Source organism: Nicotiana tabacum, unplaced genomic scaffold (genome assembly GCF_000715075.1).
Source record: "Nicotiana tabacum cultivar K326 unplaced genomic scaffold, ASM71507v2 Un00002, whole genome shotgun sequence".
NCBI classification, from domain to species: Eukaryota; Viridiplantae; Streptophyta; class Magnoliopsida; order Solanales; family Solanaceae; genus Nicotiana; species Nicotiana tabacum.
The window spans coordinates 2051402-2069774 of record NW_027438240.1 but is presented as its reverse complement, the minus strand read 5'-3'; the positions used below and the strand labels follow the sequence as shown (position 1 = coordinate 2069774).

Here is an 18373-nt window from a genome sequence, read left to right as displayed (position 1 = left end):
CCGGTAGAGGCATCTACCTGGGAGTCCGAGTCGGACATGCAAAGTAAATATCCACACCTTTTCTCTAGCTCAGGTACTTTTTCTAACTCCGTTCGAGGACGAACGTTTGTTTTAAAGGTGGAGAATGTGATGACCTAAAATGTCATCTTTAAATTTAATAAGTAATTTTGTGTTCTAAGACCTCAAAAAGTACCATTTATCATTTCTTGACTTGCGTGCACAGTCCATAAAATTTTTCAAAAAGTTTTCATGTGAAAAATAGATTAAAATGTGAAATAGAGCTTTAAAACCCAACCGAGTTGACTTTGGTCAACATTTTTAACAAATAGACCCGGATCAGTGTTTTGATAGTTCCAGTAGCTCCGTATCGTGATTTGAGACTTGGGCGTATGACCGGAATTTAATTTGGAGGTTTCTAGCTCAAGTTATGACCATTTAACGAAACTAGCAATTTAAAGGTTAAAGACTTCCAAGTTTGACCACGAGGTTGACTTTTTGATATCAGAGCCGGAATCCGATTATGGAAATTTGAATAGATCCGTTATGTCATTTATGACTTGTGTGCCAAATTTGAAGTCATTCCGGATTCATTTAATATATTTTGGCACAAGATTTGCAAATGGAAAAGTTTAAAACTCAAAGTTCGAATCGAGGTGTGAATTGTAATTTTGATGTTGTTTGACATGAATTAAAACCCTGAGTTAGTCCGTATTATGTTTCTGGACTTATTGGAATATTCGGACGAGGTCTCGAGTAGCTCAGATGAGTTTTGGATGAGCCACAGAGCAATTGGAACCTGCTGCCCAGTGTTGGTTATGGTGTGTCGCACCTGCGACATTTTGTGCGCAGGTGCGTGGCCGCTCCTGCAGAATACCAGTCGCTTCTGTGACATTGGACAACCTTGCCGAGCTTCGCTTCTGTGGAGAAATGAGCGCAAGTGCGAAACCGCATCCGCGATGGAAAGCCGCTTCTGCGAGGACGACCGCTTCTGCGAGGACGACCGCTTCTGCGGTCACTTTCTGCGGTCACTTGTGCGCTTCTGCGATGTCGCATGTGCGACATTTTTGGGCGCAGATGCGGCCACTGGTCAAGCTACCCTGTTCCGCAAATGCGAGCTTTGTCTCGCAAATGCGAGACCGCAGGTGCGAAAATATAGGCCGCATATGCGAAAATGCTGGGCAGAATACATAAAATCATGTCTTAGCCATTTTTGCTCATTTTTTAGTTTTAAGTCTCGAATTTTGGCGATTCCAAAGGGGGTTTTCACGACTTTGAATTGGGTAAGTGTTCTTTAACTAAAAGTGATTATATTTTACAAATCTATGTCTATATTCATCATTTATTTCGGATTTAGATGGAAGAAATTGAATTTTTTATAAAACTTTCCAAAAAAATAAAAATTTAGATTTGAAGGTCCATTTGACATCGGAATTGGATAATTTTTGTATGGTTGAACTTGTAGCGGAACGTGTGTTCGAATTTCGTGAGTTTTTCTGGGATTTGAGATGTGGGTCCCACTATCGAATATTTTAATGAATTTTAGATTTTTATCCGAAAAATTAGTAAATTCAAATGGAATTAATTCCTATGATTAGTATTGAATATATCAAATTGTTTGTGAATAGATTTGAAGATTTTGGAGATAAATTTAAAAGAAAAAGCTGTGGTTGAGTAATTGATTGGAATTTGCAAAGCGAGGTAAGTATCGTGGTTAACCTTGACTTGAGGGAATAGAATTCTTAAATTATTTGTTATGTGAAATGCACGTGAATGACGTATAGGCAAGGTGACGGGTGTCTATACGTCGTCAAATTAATTGTTTGCATAATTACTTGAAAAATCATAAATTGTTTTAAATCATGAATTAATTATTATAATAATTATTTCTCTCCTATTCTTTGCCAAATATTAATTCTTGAATTCCTGCATTAATTGTTACATGCTACTTGAATTATGTGTCTTAATTGTTATTTGACATTTAGCATATTAAATATTAAACTGCCTATTTTCTCCCTGATTTCTATAATAATTTGCTATTTGTCATTATTTATTTCATAATTAAATCATAATTATTGTATGCTTGTTGTCTTATAATTTTATATTAATTGTAGCATTTATTGGGGAAATTTCTTCTATAAGAATTGGTAAATGAATATGTTGGAGGAGCGGGTTGCACGCTGCAACAGAATTAATTATAATGAATATATTGGAGGATCGGGTTGCATGCCGTAACAGACTTATTAAAAGTCCATATTGGAGGATCGGGTTGCACGCCGCAACAGACTTATTAAAAATTTCATATTGGAGGATCGGGTTGCACGCCGCAACAGACTTATTAAAAGTTCATATTGGAGGATCGGGTTGCACGCCGCAACAGACTTATTAAAAGTCCATATTGGAGGATCGGGTTGCACGCCGCAACAGACTTATTAAAAGTCCATATTGGAGAGCGAGTTGCACACTGCAATAGAATTGAATGTGAATATAATGTGAGAGCGGGTTGCACGCTGCAACATAATTGAACGTGAATATAATGTGAGAGCGGGTTGCACGCTGCAACAGAATTGATGGAAATGATAATTGGTTATGACTGCTGAGTTTGCTTCAATTATTATAAATGAATTACCTGGTTAATTTTTATTATTGTTGTTGTTACTAATATTGCGTACAAGTAATGTAAGTGACCCGCCTTAGCCTCGTCACTATTTCGTCGAGGTTAGGCTCAGCACTTACCAGTACATAGGGTCGGTTATACTGATACTACACTCTGCACTTCTTGTGCAGATTTTGGAGTTGGTCCGAGCGACGTACCATAGACTTGCTCGGATTTCGGCTACTCAGAGGAGACTTGAGGTATAACTGCACGGCGTTCGTAGTTCTGAAGTCCCCGTCTATTTTACTTTAGCTGTGTTTTTATTTTCAGACAGCTTTAATTTATTCAGACCTTTATTTGTATTTATTTTAGAAGCTCGTGCACTTGTGACACCAATTCTGGGATGGTATTTAGACACCGTTATTTTTATGGATTATTCACTATATTTTAGACTTTATTTCCGTATTTGTTCTTTGATTATTAATAAATTTAAAAATTATTTTAAAAATTGATAATATTATTCTAACGTTGGCTTGCCTAACAAGTGAAATGTTAGGCGCCATCATGGTCCGAATGTGGAAATTTCGGGTCGTAACAAATAGACTCCACAATAGTGAATCTATCGATGACCCATTCAAACTAGCTAATATATAGTGAATAAGGCAGCGGATTTCTAACCTTGGCAGTTGAAATCATATACGTCTCAAAAAGTTCGAATAAGTTATCACATCGTCTAATATCGTCACCATAGAGTATTACACAAATTTGGTCCTCCTACAATGTTATTAAGAGAAATAATGCAATAATTATTGGGAGAGTACAAGTGAGAAGATGTTATGTTACAATTATAGTTGTAACTTGACTTACGTTTTCATCCTGGACAATTATTGTCTGAAAACGAACTCGTTGATCTCTACTGTCTCGCGGCCGAAATTTGTCTACAATCTGGACTTTGCAAGTCCATTATGTAGTTAGTAGTGTAATTTCACTGATACTAAGTCTTTCTTCCATTTTATCAATATAACCTGCATATTGATATTCGTAAAATTGCAAGAACAAACCATCCCACATTACAAATATGAGGCAACAAATAAAGAAAGTAAAAAAGAAGTAGATATAAAATTCATGAGAGAAATTCAATATTAATTGCAAACTAGTTGGAGAAAGACTGTTATTCCATGAAGCACATTACAAGTATGAGTACAAAGAAAGCTTCCACTTTGATGGGGAATTCATTTCACTAGGGAAACTATTTCTAGCTTGTACTTATAAAATTTTTGAAAGTTATTTCCGCTCTACTCTAATTCTGTATCGTTTACTCCTATAACATTTGAATATCATCTCCATTGTTTACTAATTTGTGATTATCAATGAAGTTGGTATACTATTCACTCTGTGTTCAACCAGATCAGGAAAATGACTTGGGAAAGTAGTATCCTTGAGTAAAATAATTTCTAAAATATTACTTTACACGCATATAGTTGCTCCTTTACGCCATACTGATAGGGGTATGTGTGACACTGCATAGAGGAATACAACCTAATTAATAGTTGTACAAAAATCACAAATACGTCCAATTAATCTATACCTAATTAATGTTCAGCTTTCAGGTGAGGATCCTCTTGCCAACAGTTGCTTGATTATGACCGGTATTTCTTCTGCTGAGACCAAAGATTGAAAGAAATGCATACTTGTGCAGAATAAAATAAAAACTACTTAAATACCCATAAACCTAAAGTTCTTGAAGAATCCAAGAAAATTAAGGAAAACCTTGAATATGAAAGACTTGGCGTATTCAATCAAAAAACTAAAACCCTTAGCTCACCGTCTTCGAAGAAAAAAAACATTAAACACATTGAAAATTAAACACAAACAAATAGAGTTTTTGAAAAACCTTAGATAAATCAACGGACAATATAAATCAGAAACCTAAAAATAGATAAAGCAGAAAGGAAAGACACATAGTGAAAAAAGGAATATCCCCAAAATAAGAGTTCATACCGGTGAATAAATAAAGGAGTAAATGACTAATAAAATAAAAGAGCTTGAGAAGAGAGAATGAAAAAGATGAAGATTTTGTTAGTAGAAAAACAACGATCGGAGAAGAAGCACATTAGGAAAAGATTAGTTGAATTTCAGGCTTAGCAATGGAAAAAGGCCAAAGCAATTAGGTTTAAACTCCAATTTTTCACCTCAAAATTAGGTGAAGCATATAGATTTGACAAGTAAAAAATTAGGTAAAGCATATAAAAAGAAGAATACACAGCAACACCCATAAATCACAGCAATTTTAAACCTTCTTCCGAATAAATAACTAGTACACCGATACAACAAAACATAAAACAAAGACAAAGAACAGTAGGAAGTGTAAACTAACCAACTCAACTGCGGAAACAAAGAGGATGTACACAGGGAGAGCAGAGCAGATTAATCACTTTAAAATAGAGAGAAATCTAAAGATAAGCAGAGAAAGAAGATCTGTCAAAACATGCAGTGGAAACCCCAATTCCCTATTAAAGTAAAATTGATGTTCAGATCTAGACACAAAGAGTTTAAAATCGAAGGATGAAGGATTAAATAATGAAGAAGGAGAAGGCATGGCAATTGTAGACAAGCTAAGAGCGAGAAAAGCAAATCATTATGCGATGGCCATAGAGGTATTCCACGTGTAATGCTGTTAATATCAACCCAACATGTAAAATATGTATAAGTGGGCTTTGAAAATGTCCCAGAAATTTTCATTATTTATAAATTTCTCTAATAGCAATGAACGTAAAAATATTGAAAAACGGGGGTAAAAATATAAAAGTCTAAGATGATGCCCCCGAACTGCATGGAATGACCATGATGCCCTCGAAGTGACAGGCAGAGATGTCATTCGCCTGCTTACTGCCTCTTATTAGATAGTAGAAAAAAATTAGGTGAAGCATATAGATTTGGCAAGTAAAAAATTAGATAAAGCATATAAAAAGAAAAATACACAGCAACACACATAAATCACGACCTTCTTCCGAATAAATAACCGGTACACCGATACAAAAAAAATAAAACAAAGACAAAGAACAGTAGTAAGCCAAACAAACCAACTGAGGTGTGGAAATAGTAGAAATATAATTTCCCGTTGACCAAAAAAAATGTACACGTGTAGAGAAGATTTCGAAAATCCAATTTTTTCACGAAGGTTTAAAAATGAAATGTCAAATTTGAAATATTTGTACACGTGTAGAGCGTGCGAGTCAGTTTTTAGGCACGAATAAGAGCCGAACGGCCTCCATTTCATGCCCCAATCCCTCCTCTATTTCTCTCTCTTCGCTGTCAAAACACACGCGCATTGTGCACTGCCGCCTTTCTCAGTCTGCTCGTAATCTCCGTCGACTCAACGATGACCGGTGACCAACGGAGAATGTCCATAGACGGCGAGAACGTGCAGGTACTCTAGTTTTCCTTTTTCCTTTTTTTTTTGTCTCGTTTACCTTAGACTAAGTGAACTGATGGCTTTTTAGCTGCTGGTTCTATTAAAACGCACATTCTGTGTTAGAGTTTGAGGCTAAGATATATAAACCCCCAAAACACTTAATTAATGCTAATAGACACTGGAAATTACATCATGCATGTATTCTGATACAATTCTCCTGAGAATTTAGATGCTTTTTTTGGCTGCTAACTTAAGATATCATTAATGTAGTATGAATCAGAGAATCTAGGGCTCCAGTTAGAGATTTTACCTGATCTCGGCCTTCTATGATATCCAACTGCATATATATATTTCACGATCATGTAGGAATTAAAGGAGGATGTTAGGATCCAGCAGAATGGGAATTTTTCAAAGCAAGAGCGGGGTGGGGGGTGCTTTTTATTTAAAGGTTGAGCTTTGAGATAAGTCTCATTAAGTCCACCACTTTTTTTTCTAGCCCGGTATATTGACTCTCAACCTACTGAAATTTTATGCTTCCCTTTTACTTTTGAACCAGAGTTCCTTTTCTTTTCATTCACTAAGAATTAAAATAACTTAAAAATAACCCTTGACTGAGGAGGGTGTCAGAAATAACAAACATTTTACCGATGGTTGGTGGTCAATCAGACCTACGTCCACAAGTTGAGAGAAGCAATTCACTATTTTAGTGATGGGTACAAGGAGAGCACAAAATTAGAGACGACGCACGACACTAGTAATATCTGAAAGTAATAGGAGAGAGAATAACCTCTGATAATACACTCACAAGGAGCTCACAGAGAGGTTTTCTCAAGTGTAAGGTTTGAGACTTTTTTTAATAAATAACCTAACAGTAAACCTAATTCTAAAACCTACATCTTAAAGTAGATGCTACTCAAGATAGTGTCAATTTATAGGTGGATTCAGTCTCCGGCGAATTCTTTTTGCATTTAATATAACAAATCTTCAGACTACGACCTAATTTAATTCTTCAGATCACAGTTTATCAAAGAAATGCGCTTGTTGCACCCATTTTGTCGGAACAATGCATGACTTGCTAATGACTGTGTTACGTGCTCCTTGCACCACAACAACGCCCTAAAGTTAGATGATGACATTTGAAATCAAACAAATCTGGCGGCATTAAGGAGGCTGCCAAGTTGAATAAACATTGCCCATCAACTTGTATTGAGAAGATTCACCTGCTGAAATCAGGACGAAACAAACAAAGGAGTTGGGGCCTGCCTTCTTTGAGAATGAAGGCCACTTGGAGGAAAGTTGAAGATTTCCAAATGCTTTTGGTTTTATCCCCATGCCTGAACGTGACAGTTCACTTTGAGTATTCTGTTTATTTTTTTTAGTATTCTGTTAGCTTTTGTCAAAGCTGCAAGTTATCTTGTAGTTGTGCATTAATTTTCAAGAACTACTAGAGGCTAGATGCGCAAGACAGTTGTATTTCTTTTTAGATTCACATCGGAAGAGAGCAAACATGGATGTAACTAAGAGGAAAAACTTTGTCAAGTTTCATGCTAACCAACTTGATCTGTGGGAGCAAACATGCTCTTTTTGACATTGGATCCGATTACATTATTGAAGGTCCTCAAGTTTGTTTTTATGTATTTGTGTTTGTTAAGTCTAGTAGGGGCATGTAAACAGGCGTACTTATTGAACAAATGGCATGTAAACCGGAGTTGATCTTGTGGTTGGGAAATAATTGAGGACTGCATTCAAGATATCTGAGATTTTTATTTAGTCACTGCCTTATTTTATTTTATTTTATTTTTCTAATCCATTTGACTGCTCGCACTTGGGATATGGGAGAGTCATCTTCTTCTGCAAGATATGCTGCAATAGTGAGGTTGGCTAAGGGTTTCGCTGACTTGCTATTATGTTGCTAGGAAGGGTCCAGGTGGCGGATATTGGTCTGCTGGTATTCATCTGCTTGCTTATTGACTGTGGAAACCTGAGAGTCCTACTACCATTTCTTTTTTCACTTTATATTTGTGTTGTCCTTTCTCTTCAAACAGATTGAGAATGCACTTATGAGCAGATTTTTCATTCTGAGAACCATTTTTCTTTCTGAACACAATAATATCAATCCCTTTGCCGTTTCCCGTTACCAATTTCAATTTTATACCTGCAACCTTGAGGGACTTAGCTTCAAAGCACTTTCATTTGTTAAAGTTGAAGCCAGTATTTGCACTAGTAGCTGAAATAGTCAAGTTTGTCTTCCATTGCTAAATAGTTGATCACGTGCTCTAAATTTACTAAAAATGTGAGCTGTTAAATTAAAACTACAACACCAGTTTATACTTTAGACCTCTTTCTATCTATGGTATATCGGCTGCAGAAACTTTTGGCATCCTGTATTTGAAATATGCATGTTCAACCTTTCAATATATATTTTCAGAAGGAAAGTATACTGTATGTTCCTCCTAAATGAAACAAAGATAAAAAGTGGCTTGAAGTACAATTTACATATTGTTACTTGTTACATGGTAGATATGGCGGGAGACTCTAGGGCCTTATGAATAGACACTTGTTGAATCTTTTCTTGATAAGCAACTCCAAATACTGATGTTTGCTCTTATTTTTCTTTGATTCCAGCTATCTATCAGTCCTAAGGCACTAGCTGTGCATGATCCATCAAAGTTCAATCAAGGAGGTCAGATTAATTCCTCTGTTTTTGCTGGCGACCGCGACACGATGCAAAATGGAGCTGCTGAGGCAGTTATCTGCAATTCCAAGGTTGTTAAAATTATGAAAGATATCTGCCCAGGTTGTTTTATTTTATCATGCATGGATGGAATATGCACAATAATCTTGATTTTAGGTATAGATATATCTATTTACAGCCATTATTTGAGATGATAATGGACATTTAGTTATTGTGAAATAGATGGATCAATATTAATAATTAATTCATTTAATTTTGCAGAAACTTCAAGATGCAATGCAGGAGATTGGTCTGAAAATTAAACACCATGAAGATAATATCAAATTCTTAAAGGCTCAGAAGAATATATTGGATGATTCAATTCTAGACACACAAGGTACTGTTTCCTTCTGTACAAGATACTGTTTCCTTCTTTTCACGTTTATTAGGTTGCTGCAAAATGCATGTGTAAACTTTTAAAAGGCACTGTAGTTACTTTGTTCTTTCAGTATCCTAGAATATTATGCTTTTACGCTTCTCTTTATGGAAGGGAACAATCCAACACGGTAAGATCTTCATATCAAGTGTTGTGCTCCACGTTTCAAGTATATATGGATATTTTCAGTATTCTAGAATATTATGCTTTTACGCTTGTCTTTATAGAAGGGAAGTAGGGAACAATCAAACATGGTAAGATCTTCATATCAAGGGCTGTGTTCCACGTTTCAAGTATATATGGATATTGTGATTACCTGTAGCGTGAAATATCGGCCATCAGCTTGTTTAAACGATCTGACAGAGGCCTAATATCTTCTCCATGGGTTTAATTGTTGGGTATTGCGTATTTGAAAGCACTCCATGTGGACTATATCATTCAGTTTAATTTTGTCTTTCCCTTTTTTGCATATGCTTTTTCACTGTTTCTCAATTTTAAATTCTTGTGCTTGTGTGGTACTGTAGTTGCTCTTGGCAGGTATCAATCAGCAAGTGAACCTGGCTCTCAAAATAACGAATCTTCCAATAGGCGGAATGAGGAGGAGATCATTGAACAAATTCTAAAACATGATAAATCTGCAGCTGGCATCTATTGCCAGCTGAAAACTCATCATGGACCTCAGGTTACTCATCTTCCGTTACTGAAGGACGTGATAGGAATTGTTGCTTTGCTTGGGAAGGTTGACGATGATAATCTCAGCAGGTTAATTTCACATATCATCCAGTATTTGCTTGCATTTTCTACCAAAAAAGAAGAATCTGTTCCACGTTTTTTGTTGTCTTAAATCCAAATTCTCTGCTAGTTTTCTCCAGCCATGTTTTAGAAATTATACCATTTATTCACGCTCAATCAAGATGACATGTGGCTGCATGAAGGTTAAGACAGAAAGTTTGATTATTTTCTGGTCTTTGAATTTATCACAGGTATAGTCGAAGTGATAGTTGATATTTGTAAGGCTAAGATAATATATGGTATTATCTATGTTAGCTTATATTCTAGGACATTAAAATTTTACCTTCCAAGGAAAATAGTCAAGTAAATCGAGACAGACGAAAATGGAAGTAGGTTAAGTAAATTGATATTGAGGGAGTAGTGCTTTTTGATGTCTCTTCATTGGGTTCATTTTGTATCCAAAAGGATTTTTGTTTCCAGAAATTTTAGATGTGTTTGCATTAATTATTTTCTGATTAATTAGGCGTGTTTGTATGATCATAATAGTATTATTATTATTATTATTTACTATTATTGTTGTTGTTGTTGTTACTGTTATTTTTCTCGTTTGCTTTTACAAACTGATCTGGGGATAACCCATTGTTCGGAACACTACCTACAGTTGATACTGTGAAGTTATTAAATAAGATAAACCCTTTTACTTCTGCCAACTACCAAACAAAGGGTTCCGAATTTTGTTTGGATTTAGAAGTAGGAGATGGTGAAATAGACCTATTTCAAAGCTCTAGCCGGACTTCTCTTCTACACACCGGCACATCAAGAATCAGGTGTTGGTCATCCCCCCCCCTTCTTGTCGTTCAATTTCGTCCTCCTCCTCCTTGCCGATGGTGGAAGGCCCTTCTATTTCCAGTGCTGAGTCACCAGAAGGCTTTCTGGTCCAAATCTAACCCCATCTACCATAAAGGAATGTTTTGCATGTAATATGCATACTTAGTTATGTGAGTTTTTCTGTAGATTTGATCAGAAAATGTGTAGGACTTGCTGGTGATTTAGAGATCAGAGTGGGCTTTGACTATTGATTAAATTCTCTAGTCTCTCTCCCTGTTCTACATTTACTTGCCTAGAAAAAAATCTGACTCTCTTGCACTGTCTTATTTTTGGGCCTTTTTTCTTGAGAATGGTAAGAATTTAAGGGGAGAAAGGGAAACATAAAAGTTATAGTTGACAAACAAGCCCTTAGCATGTTGAGACTCTTTTGTGTATGAAAATAAGCTTCTCTTTGCTTGAAAAAATGTCTTGGCGTGATGTAGGAGTTAGAATCTGAGTAATTCTCTGCATTTCGTGAGCAGAAGATGATGCCTCCACAGGTTGACATCCGATCCAACCTAGTAGTAAGCAATCCGCCAAAAGCGAAGCATGATGTTTAAAGAAGTAGGCAGATAATGGAAGTTCGTTCTGTATCATGATTGACATTTGTATCTTAATCTCTGAAATGCAGGTTGCTCTCAGATTATCTGGGGCTAGAAACCATGTTAGCAGTTGTTTGCAAGACACCTGATGGAATTAAAGCACTGGAAACTTATGATAAGGAAGGTTTTATAAACAAAAGTTCGGGTCTCTATGCCCTTGGAGCTTCAATTGGTAGGGCTTTGGATGCCCGATTTGTTGTTATCTGTCTTGGGAACTTAAGGTTTGAGGTTAAAATGATCTCCTTTTGCAACTGCTGATTATCTTTAACACCTCTTTACTCTCTTTCCATTTTTCTTTTATTCTTTTTTTTTTTGGGTTATAAATTTAGACCATATGAAGGTGCATTCATTGCTGATGACCCTCAGAGGAGGCTAGCTTTAATGAAGCCAAGATTGCCCAATGGGGAAACTCCTCCTGGTTTCCTTGGTTTTGCTGTTAATATGATCAATATTGACAGTGCGAACTTATATTGTGCTACAAGCACTGGTCATGGCTTGAGAGAGACTCTCTTCTATAAACTCTTCTCACGGTTGCAAGTATACAAAACAAGGACAGAGATGCTGCAGGCACTAACTGTCATAACACATGGAGCCATATCTTTGGATGGTGGGATCATAAAAAGTAATGGTGTATTTGCCTTAGGCTACAGGTAAAGAGGCTTTCTTAACTAGTGATATATCTGTATTTCATTCATTCATTTTTTTTATTTCTTTCAAAATTCAGCTTGTTTGATGATGGTACCCTAAAAAAGCTGGTCAGCTTGTTTTATTCCAAACTATTTTTTTTGAATTAGTTATCCTAAAAGGAAAAAAGAAAAAAGGAAAGAAGAAAAAAGTTTATAACACATTTTAGTAGTTAATCAGGAAAGATGACCTATAATATAATTATCTGCAGAAGAGTTTTGACAATTTTTCACATTTAGAGTTGGCAGTGGTAATTGAATACATTTCTGTTTGATGTATGACCTATAATTTAATTATCTGCAGAAGAGTTTTCACAATTTTTCACATTTGGAGTTGGCAATAGTAATTGAATACATTTCTGCTTGATGTATGATGTGAGGCTTAACTTTCTCTATCATGGTTGATAACGTGCCAAAAATGCTTAGAAGAGATGGATCAAGTATCTTGGGAGATATTCCAGGTTGGAATGGGATAAAGTTGATGAATCCTTACAGGAATATAGGAGGAACAAAAAATGATTAGGAGAGCAGGAACAAGTATTTCTCTGGTGAAGTCATGTTACGGACGCTTGCTCAGGCCCTCAGGGGTAGTTAGAGAAGGCCAGATGCATCAATATGGAAAACTAAATCACCTAAGAAAGTGGCATTCTTTACGTGGTGTGCGATTTGGGAGGCTATCCTTACGACAAAGACGAGATGCATTGGGGTGTGTGAGTTAGTATTGTATGTGTTAGATGCTGAGGGAGGATGCGGTCATTTACTGTTACATTGTAGTTCAACCCATCAGTTAGTAAGTTCCATTTTTAAAAAAAAAAAATATATTTTACATTGCAGTTTCTCAATGGAGCTATGTGCCATTATATATTCTATGGGTTATAGAGGTTGTAGCAACTGAAATGTTTCGCAATTAAAAAAAAAAATTGGGGAGACAATCACCCGTTTTGATTGAACATGCTACCAATCAATACCTTGCCTTAACCAGTTGACAAATTTACGGAAAGTTGGAGGGTGGAGAGAATAGAGGTTACAATGAAACTGATTAATGTCAAAGAATCATTTGTTTCAGTTGTTTTTTTGGTGTGAAGAAACTGTAGATAGTCGGATGGATTTTATGGATTTTTAAATGGCATACCTTTTCTAAAGTGAACATTGTCTTGGTGGCCCACGATTGAATTCAAGTTACCCGAACGGCTTCTATCAGTTATTTAGCATTTTAATCTTACATACATAATACACACACACACACACACACACACACACATATATATATATATATTTATATATATATATCAGATGTATTTGAGTATGCTGCATATTTTATTGTTTTATTGATTGCATCACTGAATCTTTTGGGTTCTCTTTCTCTTGTACTTTTTGCGTGAAGTGAAGTAGAGGTCAAATTTCCAAAGAGTTCCGGAAGGTCAAATCTGCCTGAAAACTATTTTGATACTGAGAGCCGGTTGAAAGAGCTGAAGTGGAAAAGGGATAGATTTCTGGAAGATTTACATAGAGAACAAACATTGCTGGACCATGCAAAGTTCAACTTTGAAATAAAGAAGCAGGAGTTTGTCAAGTTTCTTGCGCATAGCTCATCCTTTGCTACCCCGGTAATTACTCGAGTTTGTCTAGTCAGAATATGCATGCTAAGTCAACGGTAATAGTTTGTGCTTTTGATACCAAGCAGAAATAAATGAAGTCATCTCATAGTTGATTTTGGTGAAAGCTTGGCCGTTTTAGCTTGATCATCATCCTGCGTTAATTAATTGACACGTGAGTGGACCCACGTAGTGTTAAGAGGGTTCAAATAAACCCGCTTCATCGAAAAAATTTGGTATTTTATTGCAACTTAAATTCTCTAAAATATCGATATAAATTTTGATTGAATCCACTTGACCTAAGGTGATCTTGTGGAAAGATGGTCAATTGAGTTCAAACTTTTATGTTAGTTGGGCATCCGAAGCCTAATTGTCGCAAATTTCTCGCAAGCTAGCTTTTTAGTTTATTCTTCTTTTCCCTTTTTCTTTTTTCTTTTTAAATTATGAAGACCTATAACCTGTTTGGTCAAGCTTCTCCAAGGCAAAAAAAAATACTTTTTTTCCAAAAAAAATACTTTTTTTTCAAAGTTGAAGTGTTTGGCCAAGCTTTTAGAAGAAAAAAGTACTTTTGAGTAAAAACAGAAGCAATTTTGGAGAAGCGGAAAAAAGTAGCTTCTCCCAAAAGCACTTTTTTGAGAAGTACTTTTGAGAAAAATAAACTTAAAAGCACTTTTTAAAAACTTGGTCAAACACTAATTGCTGCTCAGAAGTGTTTTTCCAATTAATTAACCAAACACAAACTGCTTCTCACGAAAGTACTTTTGAATAAAGCACTTAAAAAAAAAACACTTCTCAAAATAAGCTGATTTTAGAAGCTTAGCCAAACATGCTACTAGCCTTGTTAGCTAATTGGCTTATTCCCCTTAGTGTGTTTTAATTTTTTTTATCTCTATTTTCTACTACTTTATTTTCTATTTTATTTTATATTTAGTCTTTCTACTCAAATCCAAAAGGAGTCATTGTACCTTCTCTTTTTTTTTAATCAGGTAAGGTAATTTGTACCTTCTATTTTACTTTAAAAGATCAAAAATTTCTACAATGTGAAATCTTACATTAGTTTTGCTAAAATACGCAAGTGCAATCATTGAAATTATTTATAATTGGTTAGTTCCTCTTAAATTAGTTTATACTAATTCTTTTATATATGTTACATTGAAATTATTAGTTTACTCTATAGCTCTCTTCTCTATAGCCTGTATTAGTTTGTTTTAAGTTATACTCACTTTAATTTTGTTGTCTTTTGTTTGTGAATTAACGACTTTGTTCTTTATCAATAAGAAAAAGATTTTAGATTTAGTCAAATTTCATTAGAGTCTGATAAATAATTTGGTAAAATAGAACTTTTTCGATTCAAGTTTAACAAATTTGAAAGTTCATTGATTTTACATTGTGAATTAAATAGAAAAATTCTTAAATACTTTTAGTTAAATTGATGATCTTTGTTAAATGTTTTATATTTCTTGCCCAACTTTTTACGAAAAAAATAGTAAAACGAATGCCGACCTCAACTTTTTAAAATTGTTCATTTTTTTGGTAGCATTATGATCCAAAAAAAGAGACACAAATCTCACTTGTCAGAATCACCCTTATAGTCGCTTAACGTCATTTTTCATTGAACCCCCTTGCGTAAAACATTTGGGTCCACCACTGGATTAACAATGACATTTGATAGATGCAATTATGCACTTGCATTTATTATGCTAGCAGAGAACTACTCTACATAGAAAGAGATGCCCTTTTTTCCATTGGAGCTTTTAAGCTTGTCCTTTCTTTGTATGCCGTTTATAGATGTTCTCTTTGAGCATTCTAAAGATGTAGAGATTAGGAAATTGAGATGCTAAAACATTGGTTAATTTTTGCTACAGTAGTTTCATGAGGAAGGGACAGAAATGGTTTTTTCTTGGATGCAGTAAAACTATCCTTTTTCAATTACGGACGTTTATACTGAACCTCATTACAGATGAGAGAGAACACATTTTTTAAGTTTGTACTGGAACATTCAAATAACAAGAGTGCGCTTACTAATGTAGCAAGTTTTGGTATCACATGTTTGCTTCCTCTGAAGTAAATTGTTACTAGAGAAGATATGGACAATAGAAAATTTAGTAGTTTAGGTATTAAATTGGTCGTTTTATTTCGATATTTTAGGAATAAATGCCAAATCTCCTAGTAATACTAGTATAAATTCAGGAGAGCAAACAGATTGAAGAAATGAGTGGAAGATATGATTAGGACACCAAAGAGAAGATTACTAGTAGATTAAGGATGCAATTTAGGAAGATCTGGAGTGCAGTTCCTTTGTGTATCATCTGTACTGTTTGGAAAGAAGAAATCAGAGCTGTTTTGAATGAAGAGCAGAGGCATTATTACATAGTATAGAACATACATCTTTGCTAAATCTAGCTTTTTGGTGTAAAATTCAAGATGCATATGATTTTTGACTCAGATGGACCTTATAATGCATTGCATTGTTGTAAGCTTTTTGGTATAAAAAGCAAGATGTATATGATTTTAACTCTATAGAATCCATTACTAGTTGTAAGAAAGGTAGTCGATGCTCTATCTACATATCTCTCCCTCGGTGCTGTTTTTGTAAATTAAGTTATCCGTCCTATAAAATAAAAAAAAAGGATGTCAGGTTATGAACTACAATTCTCTTTTGAAGGATCTATTACTTACTAGACCTTATGAAGTTTTACTATCAGTGTATGACATATTGTCTCTGTGTATGCAGCAAAAGTTTCCGGCAGGAGGGGAGCAGTCTACCCCGATATCATGAATGATTGCGTGGGAAATTTCAGACCAATTCTAGTATTAGACAGGAGGAAAAGCTTTATCAGTTAATTCAAAGCTACAGCTTTAATTTATAGTCCGGACAATGCTCTCTTGGATCACAAGGATTATATGTGCAGTTATATGGTATCCTTGTTTGGGTCAATTTCAGATTTGGGTGCAGACTTATGTCTGTCTGATTATTCTTTAGGTCAATTTTCAAAATGGATCGTTCATTTAGGACAGGGTACCCTTTTCTCCTTATCCCTTCTTTTAGGTATAGAATGTGCATCAACTGTACAGTCGTGTTAGCTTGCAAATTCTCTTGATACTTGAGGTTGAAAAATATGCTGTTTCCTTGGCCACAGTGCTAAATTTTATCCAATTCATAAATTGCAGCTACCGACCCTTGAAATGTTGAAACTACCCTATTGGTTATTGCTATCTAATTTCTATCGTTTCATTGGCAATCTGGCTTTCAGGGGTGTCAATGGATATTTAAAAATCGATTAAACCGATCGAACCGTAATGAACCGATTTCTAGGTTTCTTTTAATAAAATTGTAGGTTTTTTTTTTTATATAAATCTATAAACGAACCGATAACTAGGATAGGTTTTTTATTTTATAAAAATAAATCGAAAAAATATCGAATTGTACCGAATAAATTTACATGTGAAAAACATATTTATATATTAAGTTAAAGAATAATAATGAATTAAAATTTTCCTTGGGGCTTGAAATTGTGAAAATGGTTAGAAACTGAAAAATATGTACGGTACAAATTTTAGAAAGTAACTGTTAGAACCGAACCATTGACACCCTACTGGCTTTGCTTTTCCTGGATTTGCTTTAATCGAATATTTATTAGAAATTTCGGTTGTACAGCTACTTATAAATTCAAATTGACAAAAAAAGAAGACAAGATAGAGTAGAAAAAAATTGTCCTCTTTAAATTTACTGTGTGTTAAACAAACGACAATGGAAGGAATTGAGAGAGAGGTGGTTCTCTTTTTATAACGAATAGTTTCCATTAAACTTGCTTTGTACATTATGTATAGTAATGGAGAATCTTAAAGAATAGTATCTTCTTAATGATAATGTCTTCTTCTTCTCAGTAAAAACCTATTCTTTTTTTTTTTCCTATTCTTTTGCAATGATAAAGAGAAGAATGGCTTCCAAGTACTGGTTATAAAATGAAGCACCCATTAAAAATCATCACCTACATCTATCTTCACACCCTTTTTCGATATATATACACCATCTTTTGTATACATACATAGAGATCCATTAATCTATTCTATACAAACGACACGACACGACACATACATAATTTACAGAACTATTCTCTTTCTTCGTTAGAAAATAGTTCTTGTTCATGACCAATATTGATGTTACTCCGTGATTTGCTGGTGGAAATCAAAGGATTATAGCAACAAAATGATTTTTGGCGCCACATAGGTTATCTGCTATTCTAATGGGTAGACTAAGGTGAGGTGATTGTAGTAATTCATTGCTTAGCTTGGGAAAGATTATAATCTTCTCTTATTGAAAAACGGCGAGGTGACAGTGGTTTGTTTGCAATATCTTTTCATTTTTTTCTTACTACAAAAAAATTCTAATAACAAGAACAAAACTACCAAATCTTTACTTATACTAGATATAAGTTACACACTCCTAGAAATATAAAACTTACTCAAAATTGTTTAATATATCTTAGAATACTAATATAAACATCTTAAATAATATAGATATAGATACAGATATAGACATAGATATGGATAGATTTGCCTAGGTATTTGTCTTATTTATTTGATTTGCATACAACAAGTATTAATTTTGAAAGTGGGTCTCGATGTCTAGCTTCTGTATACTATTGCATGAAATATGTTGAAGTAGATGAGATCAGGACCAGAAGTAGTTTTATGTAAATTTTAAAAAGTGTTACAAATAAATTTTGATAGATTTCATGAAAGGTACTGTTTTTGATCGTACGCATGAGTCTT

The 18373-nt window shown here is 34.7% G+C and overlaps 1 protein-coding gene across 3 annotated transcripts; it reads left to right on the top strand.

Annotated features, from left to right (window-relative positions):
* The first annotated feature begins 5863 nt into the window (after positions 1-5863).
* Positions 5864-16769, top strand: LOC107784268 (protein DEFECTIVE IN MERISTEM SILENCING 3). 3 transcript variants are annotated; one of them, XM_016605374.2, is made up of 9 exons: positions 5875-6023; positions 7022-7956; positions 8634-8774; positions 8965-9079; positions 9643-9880; positions 11349-11540; positions 11649-11969; positions 13387-13609; positions 16332-16769. In XM_016605374.2, the coding sequence occupies exons 2-9, from the start codon at positions 7915-7917 to the stop codon at positions 16374-16376; spliced, it is 1317 nt and encodes a 438-aa protein (XP_016460860.1). In that variant the 5' UTR covers positions 5875-6023; positions 7022-7914; the 3' UTR covers positions 16377-16769. The 3 variants fall into 3 exon arrangements, with proteins under 3 accessions (XP_016460859.1, XP_016460860.1, XP_016460861.1); XM_016605375.2 differs by having other exon boundaries at positions 5877-6023; positions 7029-7956; XM_016605373.2 differs by lacking the exon at positions 7022-7956 and having other exon boundaries at positions 5864-6023.
* Positions 16770-18373: the final 1604 nt, after the last annotated feature.

What these genes read in the sequence shown, in the direction of transcription:
- LOC107784268 (XM_016605373.2), top strand. Translation starts at nt 5,976, where the DNA reads ATGACCGGTGACCAACGGAGAATGTCCATAGACGGCGAGAACGTGCAG. An exon ending in TTCAATTCTAGACACACAAG is followed by an intron (nt 9,080 to 9,642) that starts GTACTGTTTCCT and finishes GTGGTACTGTAG; the next exon opens with TTGCTCTTGGCAGGTATCAA. An exon ending in ATCTGTCTTGGGAACTTAAG is followed by an intron (nt 11,541 to 11,648) that starts GTTTGAGGTTAA and finishes TTATAAATTTAG; the next exon opens with ACCATATGAAGGTGCATTCA.